This window comes from Paramisgurnus dabryanus, chromosome 6, assembly GCF_030506205.2.
Source record: "Paramisgurnus dabryanus chromosome 6, PD_genome_1.1, whole genome shotgun sequence".
Classification (NCBI taxonomy): domain Eukaryota; kingdom Metazoa; phylum Chordata; class Actinopteri; order Cypriniformes; family Cobitidae; genus Paramisgurnus; species Paramisgurnus dabryanus.
This window is the reverse complement of record NC_133342.1, coordinates 28,243,685-28,267,667: the sequence shown is the minus strand read 5'-3', so window position 1 is coordinate 28,267,667 and position 23,983 is coordinate 28,243,685. Positions and strand designations below refer to the sequence as shown.

Genomic DNA, 23,983 nt, shown 5'->3' with positions numbered 1-23,983 from the left:
TGGCCATTTGTGGCTGCAATAAAAACAAGTTGTTTTTGTTCTTTAAATGCAATGAAAGCTTCTGTTCCCCTCCCCGTATGTAGATCGCTTACACATGTGCTTTGAACTATTTAAACATGTGTCTCTGGCAGAAGGTTGAACCACGTGCTCATAAGGTGGAGTCTGTGAGCGGTTATGGTTGGGGTGTAATCAATGTGACATCACATTGATACACTCTTAAGAAAAATGGTACTTCAAAGGTTCCTAAATGATGACAAAGGTTCTATATAAAACCATAGCTTACTGAAGAACCCCTTCTTTAATTCCAGCCTTTTTATTTTAAATTTAGTCAGTAAATTTCAAGCTGTCTCCTGATTATTTTCACCTGTAAAAAGCCCTGAATCATCAGTCCTGCTGAACCGCCTGCAGACTAACAGCACAAACAGGTAAAAGAGTAAAGTAATCATTATTTACTGTTAAAAACATTTTGAAAAGTCTTTATTTATTTTATAACAGGTGAGCTTTATACTTTAAGCTTCATTCCCTTTATTAAATGTAAGCTTCAATAATACATTTAGGGGACTCATTCTGCTTTAACAATGACTTAGGATAATGATGTTAAAAAGCATATACATTGTACATTAAGTTAATTAAACTATCAAAAGAACGTGGTACATGTGTTTAGGTTTTTTTTATTGATATTTCAGAGTTTTCGTATGCGAGGACATCTTTATGTTGGGAGTGAAGGCAGTGCGTATGACCTTTTAATATGAGAGACTCATCCTGTTTTTAAGGTGATGTATGCATGTTTCTTTCAATGCTGACATTAAAATAATAGTTATTTACTGTTTAACCATTTCGGAGATTGTGTGTGTGATCTTGTGGCACATTTATTTGTAATAGCAGAATAACTTATTATTTCTGATGTATATAGGTGGATCGTGAGTGAAGCTCTAAAAAGTTGGATAGCTCAGGTCAGCCATTGGCTTGATAACAGTGGTTTACGCAAATTCAATTTATGAAAAAATCCTTCACCAACCATTCACCGATTTACTGACAAAACAGGTAGCTTGACCAGAAACATAATAAAACTTCTGTCAAATCATGTTATACATACAGTATGTAAGCAAACTCCAGGCAAATATTAACTTTTGTCTTCATGTCTTATTCTTCACCCATGACCAACAGACCCAAATCTTGTTTGGCCTGATGCTCAACCTTGTATAATCCACCAAATGATGACCACACCCAGGTTATGGGAATCTGCGGTAATCGCAGCCTGTATCTCAAGGTCAACATGACAATAGCAGACCATCTCTTATCTTACTCTTATCTGACTAAATGTTTAACGTCACTGCCACAAAACAAAGAACACTGAATGGCATATGCACAATGATCCAGCAAACAAAATATGGACTTTTTTGGCTAGCTTCTACAAACATGGACACAATCCTTTTGACTTTTATTTTTAGAGTTAGTAATATATTATTAACATCCCATTCATTTGTATTTTATGCCATCTATCTGTTTGTGCTAAAGTGTTTACATCTGAATGTAATGTCATAATATGTTAATATTTAGTATTTATTGTCATTTGCATGTTTTGATGTGGCATATGTCAAGATTTTAATGATTTCATAATTGTAGTCTATTTAGAATGATTGTCTTTGCCAAATGTATTTATTGAAGCAGTTATTTAACATCCATATGTCATTTGAGTAGTCATTTGTTATTTGCATAATAAGCCATACATTTATTTTAATGTATATTTTAACTTAATGTGATTTTAATAAACATATTTATTATTGTATGACACCTCATGTCAGAAAAAGTGAAAATAAAGTATTTTTCTGATGTCTTGCCGTTCTGTTGGATAATTAAAAAAAAAACCCTCATGACAGCTGATAAATTAATGTGTTTTTATAGCACAACTGAGGTTCATGGCACTTTTCAAGGCAAGGTTCTATATAGAACCATTTAAAAAGGGTTCTATGAAGTACCAAATGGGGTTCTGCTATTGTTACAAGCTGGAGAACCCTTATTTGGTATGCCATTTAGAACTATTTTTCTTAAGAATGTAGGAGATCCACAACAGCCTGTTTTGTGTGACTGTTGCGGTTTAAAGGAGATAATACAAAAAATAATAGATGGATTTGTACAATAACAGGATGTTTCTGCACACACTGGCGACTCATTTTCTGCTAAACACATTTAAAGTGCATTTTCTAGGTTGCGGGTTTTAAAAGTTTGTACAGTACAAAGAAAACCTGTCTGTCCAAAGTGTCAGTAATTGAGGAGCTCACGTATTTTGACATGATGCGTGATGCAGGTTTGCATGATGCGCCGATCGCATATTTTGACACGATGAGCCACACACATGACGGGCTAAATACATGTTGTGACCAGCTTCGCATCATGTACTCTTGAAAAAGAAGTCATCGGCCGCCACTGCAATCCAACAGGCTGGGCTCGTCGCTTTTAGACCCAACACTTGAGCGTAGGCTCCACCAAACCAGCATTGTCCTCTGTTTTCTCAGCCTTGATCATCTTGTAAGCTATAGACCTTGATGTCAACTCTTATGAGAGTCTGTCTCTAAAGGATGTCAGTGGCTGTATGTAAATAATAAATAAGAGCATCTGCTGGTTGCTGTTATGTACCCTTTACTTACTTCTCATTAAGTCAGTAAGCCTGAGTGAATAGCATGCTTTTCTTTTCTGGTTACTGTCATGCTGATGTTCACACAGTATTGTCAACACACTCTTAAAAATAAGGTGCTGGAGAAGTTTAATCAGAATAAAGCCATAGAAGAACCATTTTCGGTCCCACAAAAAACCTTCAGTCAAAGATTCTTTAAAGAACCAATTCTTTTATTACATTTTTAGATTAACTAATAACATTTTAAATAACCTTTTCCACTACAAACACCATTTTTGAAACAGAAATTTTTTTATCCTCTGGCATTGTGAAGCACCTTTATTTTTATGAGTGCATGGGACGTCTTTTAGCCTATTGTATTTATCTTTGTATTAACAATACTGTGAACAGGATCACCATGCTAGCAGATTTTAAACAACATCATAATAATGGACGTCTGTTGTGCCATGATAATGCATTAATGTATATAGTGTGAGTTCAGCTAAAGTTGAAGAGTTTATTATAATCATCTTATTGGCAAAAGGTATCCCCATCTAAATGAAATCAATCTTAAATAAGTCTTATAAATGTTAAAAAAAGAACTTGATGGTATTAGTATTACAAAGTATTATTTTATTAAGTAATATTTTACGTGTTTAAGTGCTTTTTGGTTTGTTTAAACTTGACTTGATTCTTGCGAACTTAAGGCAAAGATCTCCTGTGGATGTGACTCAGTAGGGGATACGGTAAATTAATGAGACCACACATTTATTCTTGCCCAGAAGTGTGAATCTCAGACACCTTCAAAAGTGGAAGCACCAAATGAGCATGTTTTAAAAAAGAATGATGCCTTCACAACTTCATCAGATAATTGGAATTGATCGTTTTAGACCTTCTCATTTTACAGCGCTAAGATCACAGGCATTACTTATTTATCATTTTTGCATATCATCTGAAATTTCTGTTGTGAAATGTCCACTTGAATTCAGATTCAATATTAACCAGTGTGTTTCCTAAGAGATAGAGTACAAGTTTATCTTTTATTTATAGAGAGATCTCACCCGTGTAAAATTTTACAAAGTATAGGGCTCCCTGCTGCAATGGCAACAAAGGAGTGTTTATTGCATCTAGTGCGGTACAGATGGGTTGTTTTCTTATTTCATCAAAATACACACAAGCAAGCTTACACATGTAGCTATTGTATTGAATAATAACAGATTAAGGAATTTACAAGCTGGTTTAAATAACAGGTGGCTTATAAGTTAAAAACAAATCTTGTAAGTTAAAGGGAACATATCATGAAAATCTGACTTTTTCCATGTTTATTTGCTATAATTGGGTCCCTGGGCTTGTATCAACCTAGAAAATGTGAGAAAGATGAACCCAGTAACTTAATTTTGGTAAACAATTCTCTACAAGCATGTCTAAAAATAGTTAACTGAAATCTGGCTCCCCTTGTGATGTCAGAAGGGGATAATAGCACCCCTTAATCTGAACTATTCAACCACAGCACTGCCAGTTAGTGAAGAGATTAGCTAATTTGCATTTACAAGGACACACCAAAAATGGCACATTTTTGCTCACACCTACAAAGTGTCAATTTTAACATGCAATAACTCATTTTCTATATGGTATCTTAGAAAATGGTCTGAGTTCAAAAATAAAATAACTACTTTTTTTGTTTCTGCACATGAATATTTCAACAACTCTGTAAAAAGAAATGGTTCACTTAAAGGTGCAGTGTGTACATTTTAGCAGCATCTAGTGGTGAGGTTTCAAATTGCAACCAACGGCTCGGTCCATGGCTCAGCTCTCGCTTTTGTAACACATAGAGAAGGTACGGTAAAAAAGTTAAGCACTGCACCTTTAACTTAAATTTAAAAGAGTTCTCTTTTAGCTATGAGTTAAGTAATATTTACTTAACATTTTTAATAGTTCCAACTTAAAATGTTTTGTTGGGATACTTAAATAATTGACCCAAATATGTATTTTAAGTAACCTGGATTTGCAAAGTTTAGTTGAAAATCATCAACTTACTAAAATTCAGGTTCATTCAACTTAAACAAATTTACCAAACTATTTATTTCAATTAAGGTGCAGAACTTATTTGTCTTGTGAAATGTGACAGAAATCTTTTAACTTGTGTTCTTCACAACAAAATAGGAAAATTGAAGGTGACAGAAAATATCAATCAGTCATTTAAAGGTCAGTCCATTCCTTTGTTTGAAAGCATTTGGTTCATTTAAGTCAGAGTGCAATATTTCTTAATTTTTCAAATGTCATTGAGTTTTAAACAGACATTTATTTGTAATGTCTATGAAATTCTGACGTTCAGCCATCTAACAATACTTACACGACTAAATATAACAGCACCCAGGAAAATGTGTTAATATGTTTGTTTCACTATTAAAGAGCACCTATGGTCTGATTCACGGTTTTACATTTCCTTTGGTGTGTAAGTGTGTATTAGTACATGTTAATGATATGCAAGAGGTACAAACCCCAAAGTAAACGATGACGCGAGTTATCGTCTCCAACGTAAATCTCTTTTCTTGGAAAACAACAAACACACAGATTGTAGGCAACAGTTTACTTCCTGGGATTGGTGATAGAGAAGATCGACATTATCATAATTCATCTCGCTTTAGACTCACAGCCTGTAAGTTAACTCCTGTTAACATTGCATTTTGAGGGAATCTTTCAAACATGGTAAGGAGCGTCACATTTCCGGCTGACGTCAGAGGTATTTAGGCCAATCACAACGTACAGATTAGCTGGCCAATCAGAGACATAGTGTTTTTATAAATCCATGCGTTTCAGGAAGAGAGTTTCACAAAACAGGCGAATCTGAACAACCTATTTTTTTCACATGCTTGCAAAAAATGGCTTACCAAAACTAAGTTACTGGGTTGATCGTTTTCACATTTTCTATAGAAAATAGGTTGATAGAAGCACTGGGGACCCAATTATAGCACTTAAACATGGAAAAAGTCAGATTTATGCTATGACCCCTTTAACTAACATAAACAAAGATTAATAAATACTTTAAAATATGTTGCTCATTGTTAGTTATCCCTAAATAATGTTAATACGATCGTATTGTAAGGTGTTACAATTTGTAATGCAGTAAACACAAGCTTGATCTTTGTCTGGATATGAAAAAGTTATTTTGCATATACATACATTTACAGTTTTTCATTTAATCAGCATCTTTCTTTAATTAGTTTACTTGCGAACGTCAAGTAAATTAGCAGAACTAAAGCAGTATCTTGTGTAACCACAAACTGAGCAGGAATCACCATGGGACACGCTTGCAATCTTACAGACCAACATGGTGCGATTCACACAAACTATACAATAGCATCTCACCTGAAAACAGAACAATTTACAGCAACCTGCTCTTTTCACACTTTATTTCAAGGTTATCTTAATTTGTTGCTAATGACTCGACGTGTAACAAACTATACGTTAAGGTGTACTGAGAACTCCGTACATCTCCAGGAATTCTGGGATATGGAGACACATCCGGAAATGCCCTGTGCACCTCCTTAGGGTAATCTGGTAAAATAATGAATCTTCAAGCGAGGGAAGTACAACGCCTCACAGTGCTGTTTGCTTAAGCCACCCTTTTATGTGGAGACACATGGTGTGCTCAGAAAGAGGTCTTCTGGGGTTTCTGACAGATGGCATGGCTCACAAATAAAGACAGCATCAATGTGACAAAAAGCTCAACTCTGCGGGTCTCTAGTAGACACCCGCTGTAATACTGCATATGCCTCTGTGACTAAACTAAAGGCTCTATTTTTGCTTTTCAAGGACTGTGGACTGAACTGGATCTGAGGAGGTAATGACGCATCAAAATAATGTCATTTTCACTTTAGCTTTCTCACTTATTCTCTACACTGTCAGAACAAATGGTCAAAATATGTACACCAGCTGTCATTGGGGCTGTACCTTTTCAAAACATACAGCTTTGGACCTAAATAGTTCAGTTTAGTATCTCATATACATATTGGTACCAAATGTATTATCTGTACCTAATGATACATATTAGGACCACTGCCCCAGAGACAGCTGGGGTACAAATTTTAGAGACAACTTTAAAAGGTCCTAACATTTATAGATATGTACAGTACACGTCTGGTACAAATATATACAATTGGAGAAACATGCACTGTTTGGTCCTAATATCTACTTCTGATGTACTGAGGTTATAGGAACTCTTTAAGTGCATAATGGGGTACCACCACAGTGACAACTAGGGATCATTTTTGACCATATAAATGCCAGCAGTGTACATTAAACACTGGTGATTTTGCTGTGTACCATGGACTCCATGCATACAATATTTGATTAAAACAAAAAAGGCATTTACACCGGTAAGTGGAGTGTAGAAAGCCCTCAGAGGAGTTTGACGAGAAACTCCAAAGAAACCAATTAAAACAGAAGGGAGGGAGTTATAAACAGAGCCAGAAATCCTTCACCACCTGTAAAACACTGTCCTCAAGAGCCCTGACAAAAACATCTCTGCTGAGTTATCAGAAAGAGTCACACTACTGTAAGGCATTGACAGTCTGATGCATTGACAACATATTGTTTTGGCAGTTGGACATCTGAGTGTCTTAAAGCAATACAAAAGTTTAGACATTTTGGAAAAAGCAAAATCTCACCTACTTTAATGCAAGAGGCCATTATGATGCCCCCAAAGTATATCAAATATAACTAAAGATAAACCAAAAGCTCTTTGGGTATAGGACCCAAAAGATAAGCCCCTGCTTTCACAGAAAAGGCTTAAAGGGACATTCAACTTTTTTTGAAAATAATGCTCATTTTCCAGCTCCCTAGAGTTAAACATTTGATTTTTACAGTTTTTGAATCCATTCAGCTGATCTCCGGGTCTGGCGCTAGCCCTTTTAGCATAGCTTAGCATAATCCATTAAATCTGATTAGACCATTAGCATCGTGCAAAAAAATAACCAAAGAGTTTCGATATTTTTCCTATTTAAAACTTGACTCTTCTGTAGTTACATCATGTACTAAGACTGACAGAAAATTAAAAGTTGAGATTTTCTTGGCAGATATGGCTAGGGACTATACTCTCATTCGGGTGTAATAATTAAGGACTTTGCTGGTGCTTACGCAATGCCCGAAAATAGTCCCCTTGGTCACTTTCAATGGCATGGGACTATTTTCGGGCAGTGCGTAATATCACTACGCCTGCTGCAGCCATGTTACATGTTGCAAAGTTCTTGATTGTTACACCAGAATGAGAGTATAGTTCCTAGACATATCTGCCTAGAAAATCACAACTTTTAATTTTCTGTCGGTAACTACAGAAGAGTCAAGTTTTAAATAGGAAAAATATCAAAACTCTTTGGTTATTTTTTAGCGCAATGCTAATGGTCTAATCAGATTCAATGGATTATGCTAAGCTATGCTATAAGTGCTAGCCCCAGACGCAGAGATCAGCTGAATGGATTCCAAAATAATAAGAAACAATGTTTAACTCTAAAGGTACATTCACATTATAAGCGACTTTGTTGCTGTCTGTCGCTCGTCTCTTTCAAAAGAGGCATTTCTAAATCTGTTTGTCATAAACAACTAAGTATCATCCACTACAGTAACTGACGAGAGACGGATGACGTGAACTCCACTTCTTTGTTCTTATTGGAAGTCACTCCTGAATGTTGCTGATAATTTGCATAAAGTTAAACAGTTCTCAACTTTGTCGCGTGACTGGACATGCCCCATCCAGTCGCCAACGGATACTGTCGCTCGTGCACCCGGATGTGGCCAAGCTTCCATTGAAATCAATGAGATTGCGTCGCTCTGCTAATGTGAATGCAGCTTAAGGGAGCTGAAAAATGAGCATATTTTCAAAAAAAGTGGATTGTCCCTTTAAGACTAAAACATGTTTGAGCTGTCTCAACTAAAAATAACTTGCATGTACAGACCTTAAAAAATATGCCAGTGCATATTAATAGTGCAATCGATTTGTCTCAAGATACACACCAGTAACATCTTTTTCTAATGCTGCGTTCCAGGCAACCTGTAACCCGTAAATCACGACTTCAAAACCACGACTCACGACTTTGAACTGGGAGTACATCGATCTAGTACGAGTACACGGGTGGGAAGTCAAGGGTTTGACTGCCGTTCCAGTGCACTTTCACAGGTAGAAGGTTGTAAAAACACGGGTTACAGGCTGCCTGGAACGCATAGAGTCGTGAGTCGTGGTTTTGAAGTCGTAATTCACGGGCTCAAAAACCTACCTGGAACGCAGCATTAGTTATGTTTATAAAACTTGCTTAAGGGGCGGTTTCCCAGACAGGGATTATACTAGTCCTAGACTAAAATAAATGTAAAAGCTGTCCAAACTGAATACAACTTGCATTGACATATCTTATAATACACAAGTGCCCTTTGTTTTGCCTCAAAATGCACATCAGTAATGTTTTTAGTAAGGCATGTTATTCCCCATTAAATTCCCCATTAAACTAAGGCCTAGTACTGGTTTAAGCTAATTCCTGTCCACCCCAATATGTCTAATTCAATTAAGGCCTAGCCCTGGCTTTAGCTAAGGCTTGTCTGCGAATCAAAATATCTTTAACCTCCTAAGACCCGAGCTTTGGTTTGTCTTTTTTTCAGATTTCTTCCAGCTATTTTGGGGTTAGAAAGAACCAATATAATAACCAAATATTTTTCTTTGAACATGAAGCAGTGTATTTGTTTATGTTCCAGTTACACAGAATTAAGTATTATGGTGCAAACAACAAAAAAATGTGATGTCCACATATGTGGACATCCAGGTCTTAGCAGGTTAAAGCTTTGTTAAAAATAGACATTAAAAAATAATAATTTGTCTGCAAGAATAACTTGAGTCATTTATGTTGGACCCAATGTCTTTTAAAAGAAATGGGTCGCTGTGCTTTTAAAAAGCTGGTTTTGATTCAGCTAAAAAGTGAAGGGAGATGTTTGCCTTGGACTGCTTTGCACTTACTCAGCAGTTACAAACAAAAACTTAAAAGATAAAACTTTAATCATTCTGGCTCAAATTGCTTGGTAATAAAAAAAACAATAACGCAAAATAAAACAGGAAAAGGGAGTCTTAAAAATGTGCATACGTGTTGAATGGAGAAAACTGTGCAAAAACTTACAGCCTCTTTGGCATGAAATACTAAATCCCACATGCTGCCCACTCCTATTGTTGCATCCAAAAGCCCATTAATTGAAGCACACAAGCAGTAAAATACCAGTATTGCTAAATAGTGCCATCAAAATATTTTTATCCTCAATACAGCAAACATCACAACAGGGCATAACCGACCACCAAGCCTCAAACTCTACACCGACTACATATAAATGAGCAGTGAATGACTGTTCGTCTAAACTGAGCCAATAAAATTTGCCAAGCAGTGCCAGCAACTCGCTGGAGGAGGCTGAGATGAAATGTTTGTATTATTCCCCAGGTTCCTTTCATGAAAACAGACAGCGCAGACCACATCTGATCTTCTTCGATAAATGAAGCCAGCACAAACTGCAATCTTTTGGCAAATCACTAATATCATGTTTTACAGATGCTGAGGAAAGAATAAAAATGTTTATTTAAAACTCAAAAAGACATTACTTCATTTACTACATTGAGTTACTTAGGGTGTGGATGTTGTTGACCACCAACAGGTAGAAGAAGGATCAACTTATGTAAAGTTCACTGCTGATATCTCTGTTTTAAGCGTATTCAATTCAAATGTATTTCTAGACTTTTTTCAGTCAGCTACAGCAGCAGAAGACCACACCGGGTGCCACTGCTGTCAGCTAAAAACAGGAAACTGAGGCTATACAGGTTATATAGGTTCACCAAAATTGGACAATTGATAGTTTCAGTCACATGAGTGACACTCCGAATAGTTGGAGGATTTTTAGTAGGATAATGCACCATGTCACAAAGCTTAGATCATCTCAAACTGTTTTTGTGAACATGACAATGAGTTCACTGTACTTCAACGGCTTCTACAGTCACCAGATCTCATTCCAAGAGAGCACCTTTGGGATGTGGTGGAATGGGAGATTCGCATCATGGATGTGCACCGACAAATCTGAACTAACTGTGTGATGCTATTATGTCAAAATCTCTGAGAAATGTATTCAACGCCTTGTATAATCTATGCGAAGAATTAAAGTAGGCATAAGGGGGTCCAACCTAAAATGTTTACCTAATAAAGTGGCCAGGGAATGTATACACATTCACATTAGCAGTATCAACTATGGAAACAACTAAACCAGTACAATCAGAGCTTTTTTTCAGAAAATTTATATACTGGCCATTTACTTACTTTTATTTATTTACTTACTTTATCTACTTATATTTTTTACATTTATAGTGCTATTAAGCAAATATAATTTTTAAAAGGTGCACTGTTAAAAATGCTGGGTTATCTTCAACCCAGATTTGGGTCAGAAAGAGACAAACCCAGTTAAAGGTGACATAGAATGATTGAACGGGGTATTTATCCTTGTTCTGTGATGTGACATGTAGACAAAAAATGTTTTGTTTGGGTCTGTAATGCCTTAGAAGACTCCTAAAAACCTCTCTCAGATAGCTCTAGGGTGGGGGATTTTAAACAAGTGGTTTTGCATAGGGGTGTCAAGAATAATCGATTCGGCAATGCGCGCATGCACGATTCAGCATCGATGCAACAAAGTGCCATAATCGATTATGTCACGGTTTATTTTTTGGCCTCGAGTGGACAATAAAGTTGTGAAGTTTCAATTACTTCAGGGGGCATAACAACAACAAAGACGGCTGAGGTGGAGAGAGATGACCGTGATAGACGGGTAAATAAAAACGCACCCTTTTCCATGGAAAGTGGACATATGGGCACATTTCGGATTCTATGAAGTTAATGGGAAACTAGACAAGACTTACGCTGTGTGTAAAATTCTTATCTCAGGTATATAATTGTCATTGTCTTAAAGCTGCTAAGCTTCCGTTTTTGTTGAGAATAGTTGCACTTGACTTTACTACTTGACTGATTAAAAATTTGCCTTGTTCTGTACAGTAGAATTCTGATGCATCGCAATGCATCGTAGAATCGAATTGAATCGTTACCTGTTGAATTGTAATTTAATCGAATTGTGAGGACAGTGCCAATCCACACCCCTAGTTTAGTACCTATTTGGCTCCCCCTACTGGCTTAACTTGCAATCTCATTACTGATTGGCTGACTTTGCTGCCACTCAAAAAATTTAGCTAATTATTTTAAAGTGGAGGGGCAGTTAGATGCCTGTGATGTCATAAGCATCAGTTTTTCAGATTGGGCCGTTTTCTGGCTGACATTTCTAAAAGAGGAATTTCTATGAGACTGAGATGTTTAGCATGTCTAGCACTTTTTGTATGTTCATGAATGCGGGTAGACTACCATTATTCAACAAAGACAAGGTAAAAATGGTTTTTCATTCTCTGTCCCATTTAAATTTAACAAAAAAATGTTTATATTTGACTAAGTTGGCCAACAATGGGTTAAAACAACCCAGCATATCTTAAATTACAACCAGAGTTCCCACTCTAAGCCAAATTCCCTGATTTTTCCCAGACTAAAAAGCTGAATTTTTATTACCTATGTCTGAGATGCCATGATAATGTAGTGTAGACCATGAGTTTATAAAATAAATTGCTTAAATGTGTGAAATAAATAAACAATGCCAATAAATGTGTGTTTAGATTGTAGTCTTAGTTTAAATCAGTGGAGGCTTGGACCCAGAAACGGCATTCCTTACAGCAAACCTTAACAAGCGGATTACATTTTGAACTAAAATGTAAAGCTACAAACAAAATCACTGCTATTTCATGACTTGGTAAAAAATATAAAATTCCCTGACTTTTAATTTAACACTTTTTAAGATTCCATGATAATCAAGAAATTCCATGACTCGTGGGAACCCTTCGTAAACATTTTTTATAGAAATTACAGTATCACTGGCAGCTGGTTGCCAGTGACTTACTGTACATTTTACATTTATGTTATTTACTGGCAACGTTTTGTTCAAAGTTAAATGAACATGAAACACCTTTAGTCTTTATTAAGTTACTGGCAACCAGCTGCATAATTACAGCTTATTTTTTTCTACAGTGTACAACTCAACAAGTTGAAATTGTCCCTTTTTGACCAAACGCTGGGTTGAAATAGTGGCACTAGCTGTAAAAATAATTGTCTGTAAGACTGTTATTGGGACGTTATACTAGTAGAGCTATTAATTGAAAACATGCATTTTTTTAAATAAAATTATTAAGAAGCAATACCAATTGTACAGAGAACTAGATTGCAATCGGTATCTAAATGAAAAGGATGACTAAATGAATAGTCTAAAACAGTATATACTTTCTTCTGAAACACAAAATCACCAGACAGGGTGGTACTCATATTTACAATTAGCATGAAGCATGAAACATGAAAGAGAGAGGACAGGTATTATATTCAGGGTTCCCACACCTCAGTTAACTTTAAATTCAAGGACTTTTCAGGTCCAATACCCTCAAATTTAAGTACTAAATGTGGGGACATATTTCAAGTGAGAGCAAGGTTACATCGTGTTACCTTTTAAGATACATTGTTAAAGTTCCCTTTTGAGGGCTGCTTCACTGCGGGGAGACTTTGGGGAAGACAAGGGTGCGTCACTCTGAATATGTATATCAAATTTAACCAATGATGAGGCTTAACTAAAAAGAGAGGGTGGGAGCCAGGAAGTACATTGCTATCTGAAATATTGCAAAGATGCCGTTACATGGATGCAGGAAGTATGGCAAGGGAGATGCAGCGTCTCGTTCCCTTCTCAGGGAACAACAGGTACATACGCAACCTAAGACGTTTTCATGTGTGAATCACAACTATGAAAAGAAGCATTTTGGTATTAATCAACATTCGCATTCAGAAGATATAAGCATTTAAAGTGAACAGTTTAACACGCACGTGTGCTTAAAGTCTAGAATTTTTAGGATATTATCCTACACTACACAGGGAATAATATGGATTTTTTTTTCCAGAAAACTTAGATTAGACTCAAGCACTTTCAATGACCTGTATCTGTGCATGCCATGTATATTTTCAAAAAGTTCCCAGGGCCTTGAATTTTTACCAATTCACAAACTTTCAAGGATTTCAAGGACCCGTGGGAACGCTGTATATTATTATAAGCATATTAAAATATTAAACATATACATTAAAAAATTGCAACAATACCATAAAATATAAAAAATAACATCATAGCAATAATAACTAAGATAAAATTATTTGTAGTATATAAGTACCGCTGTATTTTCCAGCATTACCTTTGATTAAAACGATTAAAAACACAAAGGCAAAAGCTTCTGTTAAAAGTCTGTATATATAACAATAAAGGAGTTTTGGTACAGTTTAAGGAACAAGTTTACATTGGAATGACCAAATATAGAAATTCTTCATATAAAACTTTTATTTTGAACTGAAGAACAAATTCAAGTTACAACATATCAATAAGCAAACTCTGTTCCCAAAAGGAATTGGTTTAATATGTTTAACTGTACCTTAGTCCATAATAGCTAACTTCTGTTTCCAAAACAATAACAACTCTAACGAAAACAAACGATGCACAGGGAAAACAAAGAACAAGTGTGTTTATAATGTAACTGCATGTCTGTTAAAAAGGTGACTGGTATAACAAAGAAATCATACAGCCCAAAATCAATCAATACTACATCAAAGATCAGTTTCAGCGAGGCACAGAATCATCTAACCTTGGCATTACATGTGCTAAATAATGTAAATCAACGTAAAATCATGTAAAGCAGCTAATATAGCTTATAGAGTAACTCCACAGAAGAGGAACATCTTTGAAATGTAGGGTGATGTGGTGACAGGACATCATTTTGGCATACTTGTAAGGTACATTTTCCCTTTGAATATGATCATGTCGTGACATAGCAGTTGCTAGTAAAACAAAAAGTTACGTATTTAACAACAACAAAAAAGGGCAAGGAGGAATGTCATGTGTTCACCAAAACCAAATTTCACAATCCATAACTAAGGTGTTTATTACACCTCTGTGCATTGTTAGAGAGAACCTCTAAATGCCTTACAATAAACTTGTTCTGTGCTAATATCCCATTGTGTGAGAGATGCATAAAAACACTTGATCCTCTGGACCGATATTCCTGTAACAAAAACAAAACTCTACAGTACTCTAGATAGAGAACATGCGAAAACAACTCCAACATTGACATCCAAACACTCGAACAAACAACATTCTGCCATTGCATCTTCTCTTCACGAACCACCGAATTATCTATTCTACCAGACACATACTGTATTACGCCAACAAACATCATCTTTTCTTTCGAAAAATGTGTGGTTTAATGGTAACAAAATCCTTGAAATATTTGCGAAATTGTAATGTCATCTTCCCAAAAGTGCAACTATAGCAACCAAATCCGGTACAGAAGTTCAGATTTACTGTGTTCAGTAGTGCTTTTCCTGCAGGTAGTCTTTCATTTTGTTCGGTAAAGGCAATTTCTGGATTAGATCTATTCGAGTGTACTGCCGGATAACAAATCGACACAGGTACTGCAGCGACCGGACCTGCATAAACCTCGAAACAGGATTGGTCAGTCGAACAGGGTAGGTGGCGGACCCCGGTAAGCGTGATCTCGAATAGCAGAACGCTCCGTTCTCCGAATCTTTAATCGAATTATCAATGAGATCCACGATGGACGTGTGGCCCTCGATGTCAGGCTGCTCGTAGAAGCTGAAACTGCCATTGGAGTGTTCGATTCTCGTGTGGAGCGTCTTGCCCTGCGAGCGAAAGCTCAAGCTTAGGAGATACCGATCGTCGGAACTGTCGCGGACTAAAAAAGAACCATCCAGAAGATTCGTCAGCTTCTCCTCTGCCTCCCATCTTGTAATAGGTCCCCAATACCAACCCTGCCTGGCAAGCTTCTTCAATTCTGCCGTGAGACTAGTAACCACCATGGGCCCGCTGTTCTGCACAGCATCGTAGACCCGCTGCACTCCCGGAGCAGAGTTCGGGTCAAAGTTGAGATGGTGCATGACTCTCTCTGCAACCTGAGCGTGAGTACCGCCGAACCCAGGGAAGCTTCTCTGTAGATAGCTGCTGGGTAACGGAGGTAGCAAGGGAGAAAGAGGGGCTTCGAGCGTGGAGCCCTGCAGCAAGACGTTTGCAGTGTTTAAAAAAAGCTGGTTCACTGATGACTCCATGAAGATGTCCGGTGACAGGAGATCCTGATCGATAGGCTCCTCGTCAGCATGAAGTGATCTGCATCCCTCTGTCTGTTCAACAACATCCATAGGTGTGGTGCTATCTAAGCAAAAAGAGCGTGAACCCTCCTCATCAGGATAGAGTCCATCATCTAAAGGCATTGTGTACTGAATATAATCCTGAGCTGCAAGACCAAGAACTACAGGCATGTGTTCATCTATTTCAAGATGCAAGTCGTTGTTCTCAGAGTCTGAATGATGGTCTGGCACACATCTGGTGATTTTCAACGACTCGCTTGATTCTTCAAACAGTCTGTCTCTCCGGAGGTCTAGGAAGTCATGGCGCACGCTGTCGAGAGACGGGCTCGGATCTGAGGAGTTAATTAACGCGTTCACCTTGATGCACGTCTCCTCCGAGTTTGCTGGTCTGAGAGGCCACGGCGTGGGACTGTAATGGTGACTATGGATGGATGTGGAACGCTGAGATTTCATGTCACTTAGACTAATGGGTGCAGAAGATGAGGAGAAGGTGTCATCATCTATAGAGGATACAGACGGAGAACCACCTTTGACCTTTGGTTTCTGTTTCGCTGACAGTCTCCGTTTCAAGGTGCCCATGAGACCCTCACTCTTAGATCGGACTTTGGATCTCTTCTCGTCCTCATTATCCAAGTCGCCGCCGACAAGATCTTTGCTGTAGCATCCTCCAAACAGAGAGTCTTCAGCGGAGAAATTGGCTGGCAGGTCTGGTTGCGAAACGGCATATTCGCTGTCTTCTTTGCCTTTAATGTTAAATGACTTCCTTATTGTCTTCAGACTGATCTTCTTCATTCTGAGGGATCCCCCTTAAATTGGAGGGGGATTACGCAAAACGTTCTAGGGATGCGGGAGATGATGAACACTCACACATTGCTAGTTACATAAGGCGCACAACTGCCATACCTACAAAACAGAAAGCACAAAAGATACACACAATAAAATCAGAAACAGATTGAATAAAATCAACATGAAATGGCATCCTATTTTTCTTACATAATCTGACATGTCTGTATAAAACTAGAAACTCAGATATTTAGCAAAACTGATATTCAACTAGAAAAATGTAGTAGAGAACTAGGTTTGATATATAATCCTCAGTATGGTGGTGGTCATAGAGAAGGCCTGAAGTCATAGGTATTTTCGTTTGCGACGGTGAAATAGGCTTGCCGCGATAGTTGGTGAAACGGTGATAACCGGTGCTTCAGCCTCTACCCGGTTAGATCAATTGCCCACCGCGACACCGTCTTTCACCGTCGTTTTGATATTTTCATGTAATTAAATCATTTAGTTTCGTTAGAGAGAGCAAACACTTACAACTGAATGTGTCTGCTGACTGAATTTAGCGGAGCTGAACGTCACAGAGCAGCAGGTGTCAGATTTCATTTATTTCTGTCAGAGTTTGCGAGACGAGCTGACTGACCAGATGATGACAGAAGCCGCGTGCTTACTTGTTTTTGTTATAATATACATATATGATGTTTAATATAAGCGAGATCATTTTGTTGTTGTGTTTTTCATCAAGAAAAATAATAAACCCATCATTCAAGCAGCGCTTTATGGAGAAGTAGCCGGTTGCTCTGCTTGGGACTGGCAGGTTCTGTGAGAATTACCTGTGCACATTGACTCAAGCACTTAATTAAACCAGCTGTTGCACTCGCATTGCACGCAAATTCATACGCGATTTAACGCAGCGTACGCAAGCACTGCATTTAAACAGTTGCGTAATTCAAAAGTGAAAGTGAAATGTGCACGTCTGCATGCGCATTTATAAGCCCCTCCCACCCGGTGAAACCGGGATCACCGCCTTTGTGACGTGCCGATTAACCGGTGGGAAAATGCTGTCACCGCGGCAACCCTACGGTGAAAACAAAGATGAGCCAAGTTGAGAAGTGATTTAACTCAAACTGCAACAAAAGTTGCTGTTTATTTACTTCCATCATTCCTCGTCTTAAATCATACACAACAAGCTGCTGTTTCTTCTTCGTTTGTGGGTTAACTTGTCAAGCTTCTTCTTCTTTGACGGTCGCGCTGCTACTGTGGTTACATGCATGGATACTGCCTACCGGTGGTCTGCGCGTGTGTTCGGACGTCAATGCGGAGGACGACGCAGAAGTATAAATGAAAACCGACACTGAACCTACGCTGTAGGACCTACGCACAACTATAACAAGCCCTTTAAGAGTGTCAGAGATAAAGTAGTTCATTACAGTTTAATTAAAAATGTTGTAATATATTAACATCAATATTTTAGCTTCAAGTTTATAGGTGTAACCTGTAATTTAGGCTTTGAATTAATCCACAATTATACTTTCTTTGGTTTGTTGTTTTATACTTTACATTTTTGAATTACAAATGAGAAGTTCAGATGCAAAACCATCGAACTGTGCTTTCACACCGCCACCGGCGAGAGCCTCAATAAAAGCTCTGGATGACCTGTCAACAACGCTATAGAAAAGGTGTAGTGGATGCTCTTACGCTTGAATGCATTCTCTGAACTCCCCTTAAAGGAGCATTTCACCCGTAGAAACATTCATCTTTATTGAAAAGGTGTCATATTTGTAACATACATTTAGAATTTGGTGCCTATTTGACAGAGAAAAGGGGTGTTTGCAGTCTCACTCCCTCAACAAAGACATTGCACTTCCTTCTTTCAATGATGCAAAATGATGATTTTTACATCATTGAAAGAAGGAAGTGCAACACTGAAATCTGTATGTCTCCTGTCTCAGCAGCAACTGAGGAAATGATGCATGACCATTCAAAAACATGACTGGGGTTCTAACTATACAAAGCTTAATGCAAATGGGTGAAGTGTCCCTTTAAGCGAAGGTTTCCACCTTCTGATTGGTTGCTGCGAACGTTTTCACCTTCCAAATTGGTTGCCGCCAAACCGCGTCATAGCTCATTACCATAAAGTTGAACTGATTTTAATTTTCCTCGGCGCTCATACCGTCCAAGACGCGTCGCACTGCTGCTCGTCGCGAGCTCTTATTGAAAACGAATGACTTCCAGCTACTTTGACGCTCTCGCCGGTGGCGGTCTGAATGCACAGTAAGTGCGCCTGAAATGTTTTCTTGTAAATAAGCATTTTTATCAGGCTCTTATGTTTATGTTCAGTAATTGCTGTTTAAAGGAATAGTTCACCTTAAAATGAAAATTCTGTCATCATTCACTCATCCTCATGTTGTTCTTAACCTTTATGAATTTCTTTATTCTGATGAACACAAAAGAAGATATTTTGAAAAATTATGGTAAACACACAGCAGATAGTGACCATTGACTTTCATAGTAGGAAAAAGTATGATGGAATTTAATGGGTACCGTCAACTGTGTGCTTTCCATCATTTATCAAAATATTTTCTTCATCATTTATCAAAATACTTCCAAATATGGAAGGTCACTATCTGCTGTGTTTACCATCATTATCAAATATCTTCTTTTGTGTTCAAAAGAAAAAAGAAATTCACACAGGTTTAGAACAACATGAGGATCAGAAAATGATGAAAGAATTTTCATTTTAAGGGAAACTATCCCATTAATAATGGCAATGAAAAGGTTATTAGTCAGGAATTAAAATGCCTAATTTTCACTAATGTCACTTTAGTCATTTTAATGGTATTTAACAAATTGAACGGTCTTTTGCTGCAAAACCCTCTAAATGCATGAAAGTTTTTTTAAAAGAACCTCCACTTCTAAAAAATCCACTTCTTTGGACCTAGTAAACAAATCTTCTGTGCACGTTGCTGAATAATCAAAGTGACCTTTTACAGATTCTTCCAACAAACCAGCATTTGAGGATAACCTGAGGATTAATCTCATTTAAAGCAAAGGTATTTAATGAACATATAATATGTCCCTAGATCATACGGTCAACATCATCTTATTTTTTGATGGAGGTGGCGGCGTTTAGTGGCTTTTGAATCTGAGGTCTTAAAATATTACACGTAGGGGCAGTATCCCCTAAACAGGGTTTAGATATATAACTAATGCTTAGTCCCGGATATTAAGACATTTAGGTCGTTTTTACCAACATACCTTACGAAAACCAATACTGGTGCGCATCTTAAGAGAAAACAAAGGCAGTTATGTTAAGATATGTTAATTTAAGATGTTTTTAAATTACGGCATCTTAAATATGCATTTTAGTCTGGGACTGAGAAAAACCCTGTCTGGGAAACCGCCCTGCAGTCTCCTAATGTGAGGTCATACATTTTTTTCAATATCATGTACAGATGAATCATACCAAAAATTATTAAAAATGAAGAAAAAAAACAGGGCCCATTGTGATTTTTCATATTTAAAAAAGCAATAAGATTAATTTCAATATAGTTACCATTTATCACATATGTAACGTTATGGACCTCATATAAAGATTGAGCTATGCATAACTTAAGCTTAGGCGTGTGTATTGTTGTAATGGCAATTTGACAGCTAACAGCAAAGTTCATTTGATATTAACACTGACATTAAGATTTCCCACAAAGCATGTTTGTCTATTTTGTGTAAATGTTTATACATAAATAGTTATGTCTGGTGGTTGGCTGACTAGCTCGGACTGAATTTAGCTTGTTTAAATGGTTCATAAAATGATTTTCCAGGTCACCAAAGCACATTAATATGAATCTGTCACTTTTTAGTTTGGTAAAATTTAAAGTTAATACCCTCCTAAACAGCTCGTGTTCATTGTAAGTGTGGCTAATGCTTAAAGAGCTCAGTTAGCAGTCAGGCTAACCAACACAGGCCCTGTACATTAAACATCACTGCCGTCTAATGCTATACAACACTAAACAAACCAAACAAAATTAACGGGTTTATATTTAAACACATAAATGATAACCATACGTTACCTGTCGTGTCTTTTATATACTGTCAACTTACAGCAGTTTTCATGTCAGAGTCCGTGGAGCTAAGACATCATATCATGAGACATTACTGCACGGCTAACTGAATAGCTGAGGCTATAAAAACATCAGAGAAACGAGCTCACTTCTCACACAGCCGAGGAAAAACGGACGCTTTATGAATGCGTTTAGCGCTAAACTGATAGCGTGCGGTGTGGATGTTTGAAATGTTAAGTATATTCAGGATTTAAAACTTTTCTCCAGCTAGCTGCCGTTTCTCTGTGCTGTCGTCTCTTTGTTGGCTGTTGCATCATGGGAGTTGGCGAGGGGGAGGATGGGGGAGCATCGGATTCATCGCCGTGTGTTTAAGCATCAGAAACCTCACGGGTTGGTTCCCTAAATAAAAACAACGAGAGGTAAATAAATAACACATAAAACCACAATAATATGAATCACACACACACACACACACACACGTACACACTTTATAAGGCAGGACACTAAAGTAAATATTAAACTGTATTAAATTGCTGCACTTTGTTAATGTAATGCTATACATTATTATTTAATAGTTGACTCTTAAAAAGCCTACCCTGAAAAATGTAAACTGGAGTTCAATGTGTGGCATCTAGCATATTAGTTGGTCACAGTGCCCCCTGTTATGGGTGATAAAACAAATTTTCACCTGTGAAAACAGAGCTTCTGCAGCACAGGGTACACTTATGCTAAATAATACCTTATGTTTCTTTGTTAAATGTATTTACATTTTTGTATATTTATACTTTATTATATACTGTTTTTTAACCTGCCATAACATAAATTAGTTTTCATTTTCAGCTAAATGCAATTATAATTTTAAAGTTGTAATTAGATTTATATTTTACCAGTGTACATAATCTTTTTTTAGTGTATCAGAAAGTAAGGTAGTCTACAAAAGCTGTCACTGGGATGGTATTTTTTTTAAAGGTTATATATGTAACATTGAGGTACTTATATGCAATCATTATGTAAAGGTGTTCTTTTAAAAAAGAGTAATGCCCCACTGCAGCTTTTGTACCTTATTTTCTGTATATAGCATGCTTTTTAATGACACCAGTACACTTAATTAGATGCATTTTGTGATACACTGTTATCATGGTGGGAAAGAGAGAGAGAGAGACAGAGAGGAGTAAAGCAAAACCTTGTGGCAAGTGATTTCATTGAAGTGTAGCATATGTGACAGGAGCAGAGGAAGATGCTTGCAGGCCACACACTCATTGTAGGCCACACACTCCTTGTAACATGACTGTACATTCACTAAAAACAGAGCGGAAGATGTGAGTGAAATTAACATGGTAAAGCTGTTAAATGCAATGTTCATAATACAAGATCTGACCTTTGAGTTGCAAGCTTTGGTAACTTGACAAATAGGGACAAGCTGCAAGACTGTAAGGAAAAATATGGAGCCTTTGTAAAAGATTCATTAAATCATTTAATTATTTTTTTAAGTCAAAAGACCCCAAACGCTGTCTATCTCTGTTTTAAAGTGAAGGAAATGATGTTAGTTATTTACAGGTGAGCTGTATGTCTGGTTGACCGATATGGGTTTTTTTTTATGACCATTGCTGATACCAATATTAAGAAAGCTGTATGGCCGATATAACACAAATGTTATTAGAGTAAGGAGACAAACAGAAAATTGGTGAAACTGAATAAACATTTGTTATGCATAACATTTATAAATATACCATTTTAAAGTACTTAAAACACATTTACAATACATGTGGATCTGACATTTCACGGGTACTGTTGAATAAGTGTGTTGAACTAGCGTGTTGTGTGACACACAACATAACGTCATGTTAAAAAGTGAATAATGATTGGTCATTATACTGTCTGTCAGATTTTGGCTTTACATTGAGTGACACTGGGTGTCTTTTCATTACAAACATCAAATTTAAGTAATAGAGAAATTTACTGCCGATTAAAAATATTTATCGGCCGATAATAAAAAAATCCAAATATCAGCCTCTACAATATTTTGACCTATCATTAATGTCTACATTAATATTTTTTACATTTAAAAAAGGGTAACAATTTATTTTACAGTACCTTTGTTGCACGTTACATGTGATTATTATAGTAATAACAGTAAATTAGGCATAATTACATGCAACTAACCCTAAACCAAAATCTAACTATAGCAATTACATCTTGTTAATTTTCAAGATAAGAAATGTGTTTGTATCACCTGCAGTGAAATGTAAATAATTATGAATACTCTGTACTTAAATGTATTATTACACTGTAACAGTGATGCCCTTAAATAAAATGTAATCTAAAAATGTACAAGATTGTCAGACTTACACTATATGGTTATATTAGGATAGTTTTTGATGACACTGTGATGAATAAGTTCTTTGATGAGCTTAGAAGAAAGGAGCTTAAGAGTCTTTCCAGCTTCAATTCACAGGAAAATGCAAGGTCTCCAGCACTTTGTTGACTTTCAGATGATTAAAATGTGGTCTAATTAGTGTCAGTAATATTTTAAAGAGGGCACTTATGCATGCCATGGCCAGGCTAATTGATGTCATACTCTTACTCGGTTGTTTCTTCTGCCCTGTTTAACTGACAGAGCTGTGGGCTGTTGTGGTCAGGTGTACTGAATGAGAAGACAGTTACTCTGCTGAGGGATAATTACCGCCCTATTAACCAAGCGATCTCTCTCACACACTTCACAATACACTCTGCTCTTTCTGTGGGGCTTTTAACAATACATTTGGTCTTTATAAAACAGTGAGCTGTGTTTGTTTACTTTTATGCATTTAATCAGCTCATATTTCACTTATGCATTGCAGATGCTTTTATCCAAAGCCACTTAAAGTGCATTCAAAGTACACAGCAAAATCACTGGTGTTAAAATAACACCCAGGGTGTCAAATTTAACACTGGAAAAGTGTGTATATGTGTCCACACTACACTGTGTTAATTTAGTCAAAAGTGTAGTGTTAATTTAACAACACTCATTATATGTTAATTTAACACTCAATATTGTTAAATTTTACACTTTGTTCAACACTATTCATTGTTGTTTCCACACTACACTGGTGTTGGCACAGAAATACAGTGTTAAAAATTAACACTCCTAATTTAAGGTCAACACCGGTGTAATGTGAATTCAACAATGTTAAGTGTTAAAAAACTGATTAATAGCCACTTTTGTTGCTAATGGGTTGTTTCTATAAAAGACAAATGACAAGAAA

At 36.9% G+C, this 23,983-nt stretch overlaps 1 protein-coding gene across 2 annotated transcripts; it reads right to left on the bottom strand.

Annotated features, from left to right (window-relative positions):
* Positions 1–14,065: 14,065 nt before the first annotated feature.
* On the bottom strand, positions 14,066–21,064 carry socs6b (suppressor of cytokine signaling 6b). 2 transcript variants are annotated; one of them, XM_065276448.1, is made up of 2 exons: positions 20,748–21,064; positions 14,066–16,803 (listed from the first exon to the last, which is right to left on the bottom strand). In XM_065276448.1, the coding sequence occupies exon 2, from the start codon at positions 16,690–16,692 to the stop codon at positions 15,106–15,108; it is 1,587 nt and encodes a 528-aa protein (XP_065132520.1). In that variant the 5' UTR covers positions 16,693–16,803; positions 20,748–21,064; the 3' UTR covers positions 14,066–15,105. The 2 variants fall into 2 exon arrangements, with proteins under 2 accessions (XP_065132520.1, XP_065132521.1); XM_065276449.1 differs by having other exon boundaries at positions 20,779–21,064.
* Positions 21,065–23,983: the final 2,919 nt, after the last annotated feature.